At 37.5% G+C, this 15,652-nt stretch overlaps 2 protein-coding genes across 2 annotated transcripts in view; one reads left to right on the top strand and one right to left on the bottom strand.

Moving 5' to 3' along the window:
* The first annotated feature begins 115 nt into the window (after nucleotides 1-115).
* LOC113062771 (polymeric immunoglobulin receptor-like) lies at nucleotides 116-3,943 on the top strand. Its single transcript, XM_026232732.1, has 7 exons — nucleotides 116-438; nucleotides 887-1,195; nucleotides 1,404-1,730; nucleotides 1,887-1,973; nucleotides 2,135-2,212; nucleotides 2,293-2,357; nucleotides 2,451-3,943. The coding sequence occupies exons 1-7, from the start codon at nucleotides 381-383 to the stop codon at nucleotides 2,562-2,564; spliced, it is 1,038 nt and encodes a 345-aa protein (XP_026088517.1). The 5' UTR covers nucleotides 116-380; the 3' UTR covers nucleotides 2,565-3,943.
* LOC113062770 (E3 ubiquitin-protein ligase SH3RF1-like) overlaps nucleotides 3,409-15,652 on the bottom strand; it is a 47,527-nt gene continuing 35,283 nt past the window's right edge. Inside the window, exons 6-12 of the mRNA XM_026232731.1 lie at nucleotides 11,121-11,231; nucleotides 9,100-9,230; nucleotides 8,243-8,413; nucleotides 7,273-7,556; nucleotides 6,548-6,876; nucleotides 5,695-6,047; nucleotides 3,409-5,373 (exon numbers count right to left, since the gene is read on the bottom strand). Of these exons, the coding sequence (XP_026088516.1) occupies nucleotides 5,205-5,373; nucleotides 5,695-6,047; nucleotides 6,548-6,876; nucleotides 7,273-7,556; nucleotides 8,243-8,413; nucleotides 9,100-9,230; nucleotides 11,121-11,231 (1,548 nt within the window). The 3' untranslated portion in view covers nucleotides 3,409-5,204. The remainder of the gene's footprint in view (nucleotides 5,374-5,694; nucleotides 6,048-6,547; nucleotides 6,877-7,272; nucleotides 7,557-8,242; nucleotides 8,414-9,099; nucleotides 9,231-11,120; nucleotides 11,232-15,652) is intronic.

Here is a 15,652-nt window from a genome sequence, read left to right as displayed (position 1 = left end):
GAATATTGTGTCATTTGAACTTAAGCAACAGAAATGTTGACAAAGTGCTAATGCAGTTCCTGTGTCTATCTTAATGTGTCTAAATCATAAAAAATTGGATGTTTTGATTCACTCATTTCTTGCTTTATTCAAAGAAGATCTGATGCCAATTTACTAAGACAGTCCTGGAGTTGAATATATGAAACAGACTTTAAAGAAGAATCACAGTTGAATAGCAGAGTCAGTGAGTGAACTATACAAATATTGCTTAAACAGAAAAAATACAGAGATGGACCATGCAAAGAAATGAAAAGGGAAGTTGTAGTTTCTGAAAAGTACAGGAACCAAAGTATTAAGACCGTGTCCACTGCCACAATAAAATAGAGTTGTGTCATTAGTGAATGAGAACCATGAGGGACCACTTAAATCTTCTCATTTTTATGTTTCATTACAGTACAGGTGAGTTCAGATTGTTATTTCTTGATTTATTTTTGGAAGGAATCAAAGTGAGATAGGAAGACTGTGTCTGTAGTTCTTGTAAACAACAATTTAAAAATAAAAACACCTAAAATGAAACTGTTAAAACTATTTTTAAAAGAAATTAAGCATTGAACCTTAATGGTGGTAAAAGAAAATTACAAATATTAGTTTGTATTTTTTTTTTTCTAAGATCTGTTCATGCCTGCAGTTCTTTGAACTGATTTTTCAATTGCAAAATGTTTCAACAGAAATGCTCTTTGGGGAAATGAAAAAAAAGAAAGAAATGTAAATCTTGGTTATTTTAGAATAAATCAGGAAGACAGCTTTCTCTTTTATAAAGTAATGCATACAAATTGTATTTGTACATTATATTATACATTTCTTTAAAGCTCATTGTAATGCTCTGGATAACCTCTTTTGTTTGCAGGCTGTATTGTTTCAGATGTGGGTCAGACAATGGTAATAACAGGATACACCGGTGGATCAGTTGTGCTGCCCTGCTCCTGTGCTGACCCTCAGACTACTGTCGGGAACTTCACCTGGGGATATCATCAGGGAAATAAATGGATTCAAGTGTTTCAAGATGAGAAATACAGCGGCAGGCGTGTGCTGTTTGATAAACTTTCTCCAACAAATCTGTCTCTTCTCATTTCTGACCTCAGAACAAACAACCAGGGCTACTATAGATGTATGACCGAACCAAAGATCTTCACAGATGTTATCTTAAATGTTAAAGGTAAGTGAAAATTTGGAGCAGGTGACACATAATATCTCAAAATTACACTTCCACTGACCTTTGAGTTTCTCTTGTGCTTACTACAACGCAGGCCTTTTTTGTTTGCAACTATATTTATTAAATGTTACACTGAAAATTCTTGGATTTGTTAAAAATATATATTTAAACTGAAATATAATATAAAGATAATTTTTTATAATGTTTTCAGGGTGTGATTTGGTTGATAACAGGAGGACAGTTGTAGTGACTGGATATTCAGGAGCGTCTGTGGTTCTGCCCTGTTCCTGCACTGAACTACTGGCTAAACCTGAACACATACAGTGGAAATATTACAAAGAAAATAAATATAAGGAAATTTACCCAAATGAAGAGATTGAGAATTACAAGAACAGAGTCAAACTGTTCGATCCAAACACTCCAGGAAATCTTTCTCTACAGATATCAGCACTGACCACAGAGGACCGAGGGTACTATCAGTGTTTTGTCTCGTCTCAGCAAATAGTCTTTGTCAGTCTTCATGTACTTCATCCTGAAGGTAGAGTTCTTCTGTTTATTTCTGTTGTCAGATAACCATTGCAATACAATTTTTTTGTCACAAAGAATCTAAATATTCAGAAGAATGATATCGACTTGTAGATGACATGCTTTTTGTGTGTTATATTATCACTTACACTAATTGGATTCTGAACAGAAAAAACAACACATCAACCTTCACCACAAACACAAGATTCCACAACTTCACAACTTAAACCGATTCCAATAGACCACACACCTCAATGTAAGTCTGGGCTTTGGTTACAATAATGTTCTCTCATTTACTTTCAAGTGTTTATATATATATATATATATATATATATATATATATATATTAATATATATTAATATGCAATATTAATAAACACATTTGTACTACATAAAAGCCTTTTTCTGTTTCTCCAGTTGTTTTCATTCTCCTGGGAGTGTTTATCTCAGTGCTTTTGCTTGCATTACTGGCGTTTATGTGCTGGAGATATAGAGGTACAGAACATGAAATAATATAACACTTCTGATAACTATATACAAACTAAATGTATATGTTGTGATGTTGTATTTTGTAGGAAGCAGAAATGCTAAAAAGGTGACCACTGATGGAGAAGAGCTAAAGAGAGAACAAGACATTCAGGTGAAAACAAACTTTCTGTTACTGTTGATTACGTAACACTGATGTCATGCTGTGTGTGCAGTCAGCCCATTTTTCCTCTCTCTCTCTCTCCAGGATGACGTGATGTATTCATCTGTAGTTCATGTTAAAAGAGCATCCACACCAGCTCACACACACAGTGAGCCAGCAGAGCTCACAGAGTACGCTAGCATCAGTGTTAAACGCTAGAACAACAGTGAGCACTGTAGAGACTGACACCGCTGTATCCTTTTGTTATGAGTTTTCTGTAACCTCAACATGCATGCAAAGAAATCTGTTCATAGTTAGGAGGACATTTAAGTGACTTGAAATCAAATTAAGAATGATTGCAAAGCAGGACCACACTGAGGAAGTTGTGTTGCCTGTCGTTATTTTCAGAAATGCATGCACTGACAGAAAAAAAAAAAGTGTCATGAGTCATGTGCAATCACTTTTGTGTGAAATTATCACAAAGCGACAAACATTGTGTGTTGAATATGGTGGTTCACATATTTAAGTTTTAAAATCACAACATTATTGTTTTCATAGTGAGCCATTCATCCAAGTTTTTTTTTTTTTTTTTGTTCATAAAATGTAATGAAAACTTATTTTGTCCACATAAACTCCATTTCTCACAATAGTCTGCAAACTCTTGTTTAGGTTTGCATCCATCCAAACAACTGATGTTTTCATTTGCAATTATTTTTGTTTTTGGCAATCCATTTCACTCACGTGTATGTCACAACATGAAAAAAGAGACCTGTCGCAACATCAGTTAAATCGTGACTTTTTGAGTAAACTGCATTGACAAATAACGGACTTAAAAAATAGACAGACTGAACAAATACTAATGAGGAATTTGATGGTGTAACTTTATTGCATTAGCAAGTGCATGACTGATGAAAATGTATTTATGAATTCTAAGGAAGCATGTCAGTCCATGTCTGTGTGAGGGCAGCTGTTGAAAATGACTTTCTTTTCAAATGTAAGAAACTGCAAAGATGAGCAATAATGATAAGTGGATTCAGAAGAGATAGAGTACTCAAGTCTGAAGTGATGATACTGCCATTTTTATCTGCATATCCTGTAGCTTCTGTCCGTCACATAACACAATGCTGGAAGCAATACTCAACTCACAACAGTATTCAAAAACATGTTTTATAAAAGTTATTTCTTTATTTTATACCTCTCACATCTAACACACACTTTAATGAGTTTAAATTTAAATGTTAAGTGATCAAATTTTGTTCTGCTGTGACTAATATGCCATTTACTGAATTGCTCAATCTTGCATGAGTAAAATCTTGACTGAGATGAGTATCTGAAATAAAATCTTTTTTATAGCATCAACTCGGAACACGCTTGATTCAAGCAGTGAAATGCTCCTTATGTGGGCGGATAAATCTAGTGTCAGCCCTGAAATGTAGCAACGAGACATCATGTGGTTTATGACGGAAGATTAATCATAAAAACAGAGAACTATGATCAAAATAAAACCTTTTAACAGGAGGTTTGGAAAATTTCACTAATATAACAAATGAAGGCCATCTTGTAAGTTGTAAAGGCATCAAGACAACAACAGAGGGAAACATTTTTTTTTTCAAAATGAACCAATGTTTTAACTGGGCTTAAATCATATCAAAGGAATAAAAAATCTATTAAATACCATTTTTGTGCTTTCATAATAATAATAATAATATTTAATCTACTATATGAAGCATAGCAAACACTATTTTCAAGTATACAAAACATGAAATATCACATAAAATACTAAAGTACAGCAGACTTTTTTTTCTCTCGCTCATGTGAAATCAGGTAGTTTGTAATGTTATGGTATGATAGCTCAAACAAAGACACAGGGTGAGTGGTGTATCATGTACAGACCAGTACAACATTAGGAAACTAAACCAGAGGGAACAAACACATGTGCACAAAAGCATAGTGGCATTACCACTGTAAGATATCAGTCTCTGTGCTTTTAATAGAAGTGATTGTTTCTGTTCTGCTCAACAGTTTTTCTTCTACCAAAAATTTTACTGCAAAGGAATATTAATAATATCTGATTAAAATGTCTGAGTGTAATCTTTTAAAAATAACAATATGCTAACCTTCATTCCCTCGCTCAGTGTAGCTACAGCAAACCTTCACAAAAGCCATATCAGCGTTTACACACACAAACATCAGAACATGAGACTACAGGCCCGTATGACTCAAAGCTGAAGTAGATATGGATGGTCAAACTTTGTTCATTCGGCTCTTCATCTAGTATTGATTTTTCATTTTATTTCAAGGAAATGACTAACAGTGACATTATTCATGCTTTACAGGCATTTGACCAATCGGCTCACATAACAAACTGCCCCTAAAAAAAAACTCCATTCCTACCAAATAAAAATAAGTTAAATGTTTTTCAGATGAAGAAAATTCATATCGTTCTTGTCATGACTCTTATCAGCTTTGTTTCGCTTGTATACAGTAAAGTGAGACAGTACAAGGCACACATTAAATGTCTTTGAAATGTCACAGATGCATAAATTAACTTCATCTACTGTGCTAGAAATAGGGTTCCTAGTGCGAATGGCTGAAACGTTGTTGCTTCTGTGTGTTTCAGAAAAACTATTTCATCTAATGCTGAACCACTAGGCCCGGTCGAGTTGGTTTTGAGGTTTTTTATAAGACTGTGGTCAAATCCATGCAACCGATGACCCTCATAGTTTGCGCTAACAGTCATAAGCAGCCCAGTTCAACTGATCTCTGCCACTTATCAATCCAAACTATTAAGTTCAGTGTGATATTTTCAGTGAAGGAGAATTCAATATCCAAATATTATGTTCTTAGACACCATGTGCATTAGATACTGTCAACAAAGCTGCCAGGAAACATTCCAGTTCGGCCGTTCCTCTGTAGCGTTCCTTTAAACCAGCCGTCCTCTCGTTTTCTGTGCACAAACACAATGTCTCCCTCCTTGAGCTCCAGCTCTGCTTCGCTTTGGGGAGGGTAGGACACCACCACACGGTACCTGGAGGAAAGGTAAAATGTCAGGAAATGGTTTTTCTCAAGTATGAAGTCTGAATGTTGATTTGTGGGTGATAAGGACACTAAACACAATAACTTTAACGATCAAGATATAGTTTTAGAGTAGAGTCCGCACCTCAACTATAATGATAACGGCACAGAAGAATGATATCACTTTCAGAACTTTAATGCATACGGAGTAAATGTCCAGAGATTATCATTATAGACACAACTTTTTTTCAGACTTGATATAATTTATTGCCCAGGCCTAGTATTATTATAGTTATCATTCTTCGTGTTTTTATTAAACATGCTTTTATTGTACCTTTCACAAACAATTGGCCGGCCGTCATGCTGCATGGAGAGGAGGGAGGAGCATGGCTGTCGTGGAGGCGGGGCGATTGGGGCAGGGTTGTCCTGGGAGCAGCTTCTGTGTGACACTCCATCTGTGTTCGATGAAGAGGAGGATGCAGAGAGCTCAGGATCCATCGGACAGGTCCCAGCACGGCCGTTGTGTCCTGCTGCCACTGAGCTGGCTGGAGCCATTTCAGGTCCGACTGCCCCCTGGGGCATTTCCATGACAACAGACTGCTCCGCCTCCAGTGTAGGGGAGGATGGGGGTGATGGGCGGAGCTTCTTTTTATTAGACAGCAGTTTCAGTAGGCCTTTCTTTTCTCTCTGAAATGACATTTGATTCTGTATGAATTAAGAGGTTAAATGTCTTAAATTTCACAGTCTTTTCCACAAAACATGCGATTATCAGCAAAAGATCTTTGAAGATCAATGAAAATGTCATCAATGGAAATCAAATGACATATTTGAAATGTTTCCATCTAAAGTCTGTAACACACTACACAAATATTGAAATCTGAACGGATTTTAAAACACCAGGCACTGTACACAAATCTCCCAGAACTTTAAGCCAAAGTGAATAACATTCAGGGCTGCCTCCTCTGGGTTTGCAGAACAGTCTGAATCATAGACAAAAATGATGATTTCAGCTCTATATAACCATCCAGCTCAGCAAATGAGGTGAAACCTTATTGCCAAATGCCTTACCACAGCACATTAAAATAATACTTTTGGGAGGGGAAAAAAAGCTGTAGAGAGATCCAGGAGGCCATGAGACCTCATTTGTAAACGCTTCATTGCAACACCTTCAGTTCTTTAGTTCTCACCTTGCAGTCTTTATCCAGTCTACATGCAACACCATGATTCGAGGCTGAACCGAGAGATTTTGCACTGCCAGGGTTCACAGGAAGTGCTACCACAGGGACAGCTCTCATAGCATCACTGTCCAAAGAGGCAGCACTAACATTAGGAGGGGTCAAGGAGGCGGCCGCACAGCCCATAGCCACGCCGACCCTGACTGAGGAGGATCCCGGGCTGGAGCCGAGGACAGGTGACGCCTGAAGAACCACAGCGGTGCTAGGAAGGTAGGACACAGGATTGTGGGATTGGATGGGCGTCACTGCTGCCGTAGGCCGGTCCTGACTGTGACACACAGCTGGTGGGGATGAAAGGTGGCATAAAAGAAAGATGATTTAGTTGATGACAAATTTGAATGCCCATGATAAAGATGTTTTTAAACATAGTTAAAAAGAAAAATAAGCCGCGTTTTTAGAAATATACTGTATGTGTATTCATGCTCTCTCTCTCTCTCTCTCTCTCTCTCTCTCACTCTCTCTCTCTCTCTCTATATATATATATATATATATATATATATACACATACATACAAATTCCTAGAAAATATTAATTTAGTAACAATTTAGTGCATGTTTTTTATTGTTTGCCAAGAGATATTACAAAAAAATTATATATATACATACATTAATTATATCATGTGTTTTTTTAGTAATATTCTGAGTGCTGTTTGTTATTAAGTGTGTGTGTAATTCTACCTGTCCTGACTGCACTGCGTGCCTGGTTAACGGTCATCTGTGACGTCACATGCATGAGCACTTTGGGGTGCTGTCCAGTGGGTATATGTGCAGCTGATACTACAGCAGCAGGAAGTGGACAAGACGGGGTGGGATTTGGGCAGACTGGAAGGGATTTGCTGGGGTCGACACTCCCCAGGGTGGCTCCAAGAGAAGCAGAGGAGGGGCTGATTATGGTGACACCACGTCCAGCCTGGGAGCAAAGGGTCAGGGGAATTTTTGGCTGACTGCAGCCAGAAACAGTCCTGCAATAAACCAAAGAAGTGTGAGCTTTAAAACTCTCTAAACTGACACTGCTATTCTTGAATCTTTTGACATTGCAACAAATATTACAGCAAATCAACAGAAACATCTGTAGATATAACATCCAAAAGAACATTTTAAGTGAATGACTGTAAATGCCTGATCATACTGTATATTTTCAGGTAATGTGTTTTCACGCAACAAATGACTGATTATATGTATGTAATTCTCATTCCTGCCACAAGAGAGTGCTGAGTTAAAAGGAATGTACCAAGTGGAAAATAAACTTTATTGACAGCATTGTGGACAAATGTCTATCAGCAGAAAAATAATTAAATGTAAAAACATTCACACACACACACACGTATATATACATATATATACATATACATATATAAAAAAATTGTTTTTGACTAATCTCACATTTAACATTTGTTTTTTCCGTTGGTAAATCAACATTATGATTGACGAGTTCTGTCAATAAAGGGTAACTTTTATTGAACCTGAAACATTCCTTTAGCAGTTCCATGTGTGAACGTGACCAGCTCAGATTTATCTGTAAGTGGAGACTTTATGTGTGCATGTGGCTGTAGGATATACTTCACTGGAAACACAGAGGACAATCTAATCTTTCCTTAGCTTACAGGGTGTATGAGTGATAACATGTACGTGTGTGTGCATGTCATACCTGTTGACAGGACTCATGTAGTTACCAGGGAACACTCCAATCTTTCCGGTGTGCATGGATGTTCCTTTAAACCAGCCGTCCTGACAGCGCTCCAGCACCAGAAACATCTCCCCCTTCCTCAATTCCAGCTCATCTTCCTTACGGGGCGTGTAGGGAAACATTGCCACATACCTGAGAGTGAATCAAGTTTCAAACATTAAAATAACACAACACCAACATAAAAAGCACAATTCTTTAAAGTACTATTAATTTAAAATGTTATTATTTATTGAACTATTCATTCATTCTTGTTTAATTTGTTAAAAATGACATTAAATACATTTTTAATTGAATAAATGAATGAATGTGCATATACTTTTTTTATTATGCATTTATCAATATTTAGTTGGCCATTATGCATCATAATAAATCTACTCTCAACACTTAACTGCAAAACCATTTTTAAGGACACACACACACACAAAAAAAAGCATACAGTCTTTAAAAGCTGCCTTGAAAATGAGAATGTCATGAATTACAGTCATAAACACACTCCACCCAGAGCACTATGGGCGACTCCAACAGAAATCAGGTGTGTTTAGGGCTGTGTTTAGTTGATATGCAGACAAAAGGTGAAAGGTGAGAGGTCAGGGCTCAGCTTAAGTCCCCAGAGACAACCCTATTCCCCTTAGACATGACCTTTGACCCCTCACCTGTGTGCTCAGTCACACTCAGCTGGCATTGGGTAACAGCAGAGAGGTGAGTTAGAGATGAAAGGATCCTCCCATACCCTTCTAACAGTATGTATCTCTCTAAAGTGAATTGTTTGAAAAACAAAGTTGCATATTTAAAGTGTGTGTATTTTATTTCATACTCACACTGTGGGTCTGTGACGGCCACTCTGGTCACCCGCAGCGGGAGACGGCCTCTGAACAGCATTCAAGGCAGCAGCGCCCACAGCTGAAGACACTGATTGAGGTGGAGGAGGTGGTGGAGGAGGAAGAGCATCCTGAAATAATCAAACACACATTTATTACTAATCACAACTGCAATAAAATGATGTATGCATAAGCAACAATACAATTAAAGTACACGATATCTCGAGACACTGCAGTTCTCATATCAGTCCATATTCATTGCTATTTTGAAGTCCATTCAAATATATGAAACTCAGATGGATGTGTAGCAGGAAATGATGTCAGAGAGATCCCTAAAAAGTTCGGACAGTGCCATAAAATCACAATCCCACTGACTGTGACTTTCCAGCTTGTGCGCTGGTTGCTAACGAGTGGGAACTTTGGCTGTGGCAGGTGTTGTGATTGGTGGATATCCAGCCCTGGCTACACGTCTGGCTGAAGACGGATGAATCGGTTCCATATGGACCGGGGCACACATCTGCAAGCAGGCTTTATGAGCCCAGTGGCACCACTATGAAAACAACTCACACACTGTAAAGCTCGTTTTGTTGCTTCCAGTCACCTTTTTGTTTGTTCTCAAGTTCTCCTAAAATGTATTCTCTGATGATGCTCTTGCTGAATCTGTATTAATACTTAATTTGTCTGTAATTAGAAAAACTAAACTTTCAATCCTGTATATGAGATAAGAGAGGAAACTGATGCACGCTAAGCCCACCATTACAAAAACAATGCTTTGAAAACAAAAGGAAAGAGTACCCACACAGCACTGCATACACATCAATCTCAGAGAGCCATTAGTGTCCAGCCCGAGGACCACACAACTCCCTGAAATGGTGTGTGTGTGTTTGTGCTGAGGGAGATGAAGGGCTATCAAATGGCAAACTGTCCTCGTTTAGCATTAGCATTTGAGTGTGTGTGCATGTGAATACAAATGTTTATGAGAATGTTAGAGGGAGAGCTGACATTCTGCTTTGGTTATTTGAGTTTGTGTTTTAATAGATGACTATTCAAAAGTTTGGGGTCAAGATTTTTTTTTTTAAGAAATTAATATTTTCTTTTAGCAAGGATGCTTTAAACTGATCAACAGTTACTGTAAAGACTTATTTTTTCATGTGACACTGGAAATGGACACTTTCGTGACTGCTGAAAATGTAGCGTTGCCAACAAAGGAATAAATTACATTTTAAAATGTATATACATTTTTTTTTTAAGTTATTTTATATTGTGATAATATTGATCAATATAACTGTTTTACCTTTTATCATCAAATAAATGCATCCTTGATAAGACTTATTTTTTCCAAAAACAGTCAAAGTTTTTGAACAGCGTACACAGATGCTCAAACTGAGGCAGTTTGCTTGCCCAAGGAGAAGTTCATGTTGCATTCACAATTAAGCACTCAGATTTAATAATGTTTTGCTGTGCTTTAAAGGAGATGATTGATATTCTGCTGCTACAGGCATCAAAACAGTCATTTAGTTTAAAACAATCTACCGCCTCAAAATACGGACCAAAACATTGTGTTTTTAAGACAATGCATTTAGTTAACTTAAGAACATTATTAGATAAAAGTGTCAAGACTAGGACTGCCACAGTATGAGATTTTTATTACATGATTGTTTTGGCAAAAAAAAAGTGTTTTGTGAATGCTGTTAGTCACATTCTTTTTTAACATGGTTTATTTTGTGTTTTCACACTCAAAAATATATATATAGTATAAAATATAGTATATAGTCAAGACCCCTGCACATTATATAAGGCTATAACTTGATTCATCCCGACCCATCACTGGTTATCAATCAAATCAGAAATTCAGAAAAAGGCCTGGCTGACATTTCACACAGTTCGTTGCGTGTGAGTATTGTTGAACAGACAGGGAGTTTATATATACACAGGTCAAAAGAATGTCATATGAATAAACTGGACAGGGTGATGAAGATTTTTGACATACTAAATCAATTTCAGGACTTTGTCAGACTCACCACTGGAATCGAGGCATAGCTGGTTTCTGGAGGAAATGTGAAAACTGTCGCGGTGGTGACAGGACTGCTGGGTGGAGGGGTAACAATGAGTCCTGCTGTGCAAATGTGAACCTAAGAGAAGACAAATAAGAATGACAAGTTAAATCAGCCTTTCCTGAGCTATTCCCAACTCCTATACCATCTGGCAAATGGAAGCACGTTATGAGACAGTGAAATTCTGCTTAAGGGATGACACAGAAAGGCACTGAACCGAGAGAAATTTGGGCAGATAGCCATACACTTATGTGCACCCGATGACTTCTGTTTAAACAAACAAACTTTAATAGAACAAGACAACTTTAGAGCCACATGTCAACCTACATTTGTTCTTCATGCCTGAAATCAGTTCAGCGAAAGAAGAAGACTGACGGCCTTAAAACATCATGACCAATGAGAACCTGCCTCGGGAAACTTAGTCAAGTGTCAAAATAATACATCCCTAATCCCACCCAATACATAAATCTAATAACTACCTTACTAACGATTAATAAGCAACAAATTAGGGATTTATTGAGGGAAAAGTAATAGTAAATATGTGTTTCCAATTCTAAAGTGTTACCACTGGTTCCCATTGCTATATATTTAACAGATGAACAGAGCTGTTAAAATGCATAAGAGAATAAGCATAGGAGAAGCAAAAGAGAACTAAAAAAATCTTACTTAACCCCAAACTTTCAAAGGGTAGTGTAATCAAAACAACGAAAAACAGAAATAGACCGTAAATTGCACTCCTTGTATTAAACCGTTTTTATAAATATATGTAAAAAAAAAAAAGAAGAAGAAGAAACAGGCCTTAAAATCCCATCCTGCCTTTTTGAATGGTTCAACAGAACTGACTCATAAGAGTCAACTGTCAGCAAAACCAATTATACTTAAACATTTCATATAGCAGACTCTTAAAAGTGTGACATGAACTTGTTTTTCTCCCTGTCTACTGTTTTTGGTCAGTGATCAATCAAATGGTATGTTTCCGTAACCAAATACCCATAAAACAAAGATGGCACCCTTCAGGGGGCATCCCTCCACCTTTGTAACTGCCAGAGTCTCTAGCTGTTTTAGTTTTCCTTTATGACTAACAAGAGGTCATACAGCAGGAATAAAAACTGGAGCTTTATGCCCAGCCTTTGTCAGAAAAGATTAACAGCACATGGATAGACCACCTAGAGCAGTCAGGAGTGTGGGTGGTGTATCTTGTGTGTGTTATATTAGTTCCTCAGATGTTGGGATCACAGGGCTTCATACTGAAACCACAGAAATAAACACACATTTTCAGGATAAACCAAACCTCTGAGAGACACTACAAACAAGCCAGAATCAAACAGATTTGTAGGTTCAAAGGGACGCGCTGCTCAAATGTTCTGTGCTGTGACATTCAATATCTGGATCAGGTCCTGAGCGACTGATGTGCTCTTTTCGAGTGAAAACACTTCAGCTGTGCTACAGCAAATCAGACACAAGAGTCTTCAGACAGACATCTACAATAAAAAAAAAGAATGAAAAACTCTGCACCTTCTAATAGTATCTAGAGAGGAGCTCAAAATAGTCGTCATCAGAAAATATGGACATAATTATACAGAAATGATAGCATCCGTAATTAACTTTTAAGTTTGATTCATTCAATTTCCTGTTCTCTCCTTTTATCTGTGCCTGAGGGAAATGCAACGCTTCTGCATATTGTATAAGTGTCCTGGGGTAAGATTTGTCATTAATGATGACTTTCAACGCTTTTCACCTCAGGTCCAGATCAGATTTAGATCTGTACTTCTCCTCACTTCATGACCTGAACCTCCCCAAGCCAAGAAGCACAAACAACAGGCTTCTGCAGCTTAGTCTGCTAAATTCATTACCGCCAATGAAATGAGCATGAAAAAAAGCCAAACCATTTACAATCTGAAAGAACTGACATAGCTCTCCATGCTAAATAACGTCATGTCATTTCACTGGAGTATTGAGTTATGATTAAAAATTCCAAGGTAAAAAAAAAATAAAAAAAAACACCTGGATAAATAGTTCACAATAAGATCAATAACGTATTTAGAAAATAGGAACAATTTTTATATCATACCAACTTAAAGATACTTAAAGCATGATGTAATGATAACTGTGATCCATAAAAATATCAAATCAACAAATTATGCATTTCTGCGCTAACTTTATCAGAAAGTGTCTTCTCCATGAGCCTGTTAACCTGGGAGTTAACAGTTAAGCTGAATGTTTTCTCTACAGAATTCTCTAAAAAAGTAAGTGCTGGAGGAGTGTGTTGTGTGTGTGTGTGTGTGTCATATCTCCTTGCCACAGGCCCACTCAGCTTCAGGGTACATCTCCTCTCAAGTCGCACCCTACAGGTTTGATTGCACAAGGTACTGAGTGAGTCAATGTGTGGGATACGAACAAACTGGAGGGCTCACAAACTCTCACAAATACGGTTATTCTTGTTGACACACCACTTCCTGCAGGTGATAATGACATCAGCGACTGCTGGATTGGATCAAATAAACCAACAGCTGGATGATAATCACAGCTGCGTACAGGCCTCCATTTCCACAATGCTTAAATCATGCACGTTTCCTTTGCCAAATACTTGTAGTAGTAACACATTGTAATTCAACCCCCAAAATTCATATACGATTAAAGGCTCAGTTCACACAAAAATCTCAATTCTGCCAGTATTTACTCACTTTAATGTGACTGACATTCTTCTGTGGTAAATAAAAAGAAGATATCGTGAAGAATGTTGGAAACCAAACAACAATTCCTAAGTTTATCTTTAATGATCCACAGAAGAAAGAAAGCCAGACAACATGAGAGTGAGTAAATAATGACAGAATTGGTTTCATTTTAGAGTGAACTATCTCTTTGAGGTTGACAAATCTGAACATTAGGTATGTAGTACACTATCTGTATTATTTGTCATGCTCAATTCATAACTGAAACAATTTCTATAGCACCGCAATTCATGACATTGAGTATTGCTGACCTTTTCAAATGTGTTCAAATGAACTTGACACATTTAATTTGATAACTTCATTCCTACATCTGCCACTGTCAGTCCTGGGATTTTGTCTCGACAAACTGTGGTGCATTTGTCAAGGGTGACATCTAAACTTTTACTAATATAAAGCTGCAGTTTTAAGATCTACAACAATAACAGGAACATATTTGCATTTTTTTTTCAAGACAGAAACTTGGCTGTGTGCTGAAGTGAACACTGCTGCTGTCGTTTTCTGCCACTGATGACAACCGCAATGACCACTGAGTAAAACATTAAAACACACTCTAACGAAGTGAAAACTCCTGTTCAGTAATGAGAGTTGCATCCCTGCTGTGTTTCATAAAGCAGTTGGGACAAAATCAGGCAAAAAGCGAATGTAAAAGGCGCCTATGCTTCTTACTCTCTTTCATCATTAAACATCTACAAATCCTCATCCTTCCAAATGGCTTCTTTCCCTCCACTTTCTTTCCCTCAAACCAGAAATATATGAGAAAGCAATAAGTCTGTGGTTCATACATTCTAAATGCGTCACAAAAATCGTGTAAATCGATACATCACTCTCATAAGAGGGCATAACTGCTGCCACATAGGAGGGGGATCACTTTACAGGCTTAAATAGGCTTTTATGAGTTCTGGATAATTATTAGTGCTAAAATGCCTAGATGGGAATGTTAAAAAGAGCGCGAGAGAGAAAACATGGGCGTGCAAGAGAGGAACAAAAAGGGAGCAAGAATAAGAGAGAGAGAGAGAGAGAGAGAGAGAGAGAGAGAGAGAGAGAGAGAGAGATGCCTATATTCATACTAGATGAGAAAAACAACAGATCAGTTGTCATTGTGTTTTGCTCTTGTTTGGTTGCTTGACAACATTACAGGTGAAAAAAAAGATGTAAGTAGGATGCAGGTAAAAAAAATAATGAAACAATATGCTGCAGTATGAAAAAGTAAAGGGAAAACTGGGACGAAAAAAAAAAAGAGTCCAATTATAGACTCATAAACAGACTGCAGATGATAAATATTCTGGTTACACGTGCAGGAAAAAGACTGGTTTCTTGTACAAATATACTCACAAGGTGCGAGTACAAAACACTGTGCTGGTTACATATTAACACATGATGACGAATTCTGGTGCTTGAGAAACTGTCTCTCGTTTTTAAAGCGTTAACACATGTTCGCTAAAGCCACCACACATGCTTCCTCATTCCATCTGCACCAAGTATTCACTCAATCGGGGTCAGCTTTCACAACACCCCGTCTCAACCACTCCTTTATCACCATGAAAATGGATCCAAGAGCATACAGACAGACCGAAACCAAGAATACAGAGGTATAATGTGTCTTCTGTTGTGTGTTCAGTGTTTTGTCCCACAGAAGAGGACTCCAGAGACGTTCTTGGGCAGGTGATGATATTATGGGACAAACATCAGGGAGAAACATTTTCCAGTTAGCAGCGTGCTTCTTATACTAGCAGTTCTTTTGTGTTTGTGTCACAAGTTCACTGACGC

The sequence above is a fragment of the Carassius auratus genome, chromosome 45 (genome assembly GCF_003368295.1).
Source record: "Carassius auratus strain Wakin chromosome 45, ASM336829v1, whole genome shotgun sequence".
Classification (NCBI taxonomy): domain Eukaryota; kingdom Metazoa; phylum Chordata; class Actinopteri; order Cypriniformes; family Cyprinidae; genus Carassius; species Carassius auratus.
Note: the sequence above shows the minus strand (reverse complement) of the source record. Positions and strands in the feature narration are given on the sequence as shown.

Bases quoted from the DNA above. Each gene is read 5' to 3' on its own strand.
- LOC113062771 (XM_026232732.1), top strand. From the start codon at position 381: ATGAGAACCATGAGGGACCACTTAAATCTTCTCATTTTTATGTTTCAT. The intron at 1,731-1,886 runs GTAGAGTTCTTC...GATTCTGAACAG, and splicing joins TCATGTACTTCATCCTGAAG to AAAAAACAACACATCAACCT. The intron at 1,974-2,134 runs GTAAGTCTGGGC...CTGTTTCTCCAG, and splicing joins AATAGACCACACACCTCAAT to TTGTTTTCATTCTCCTGGGA.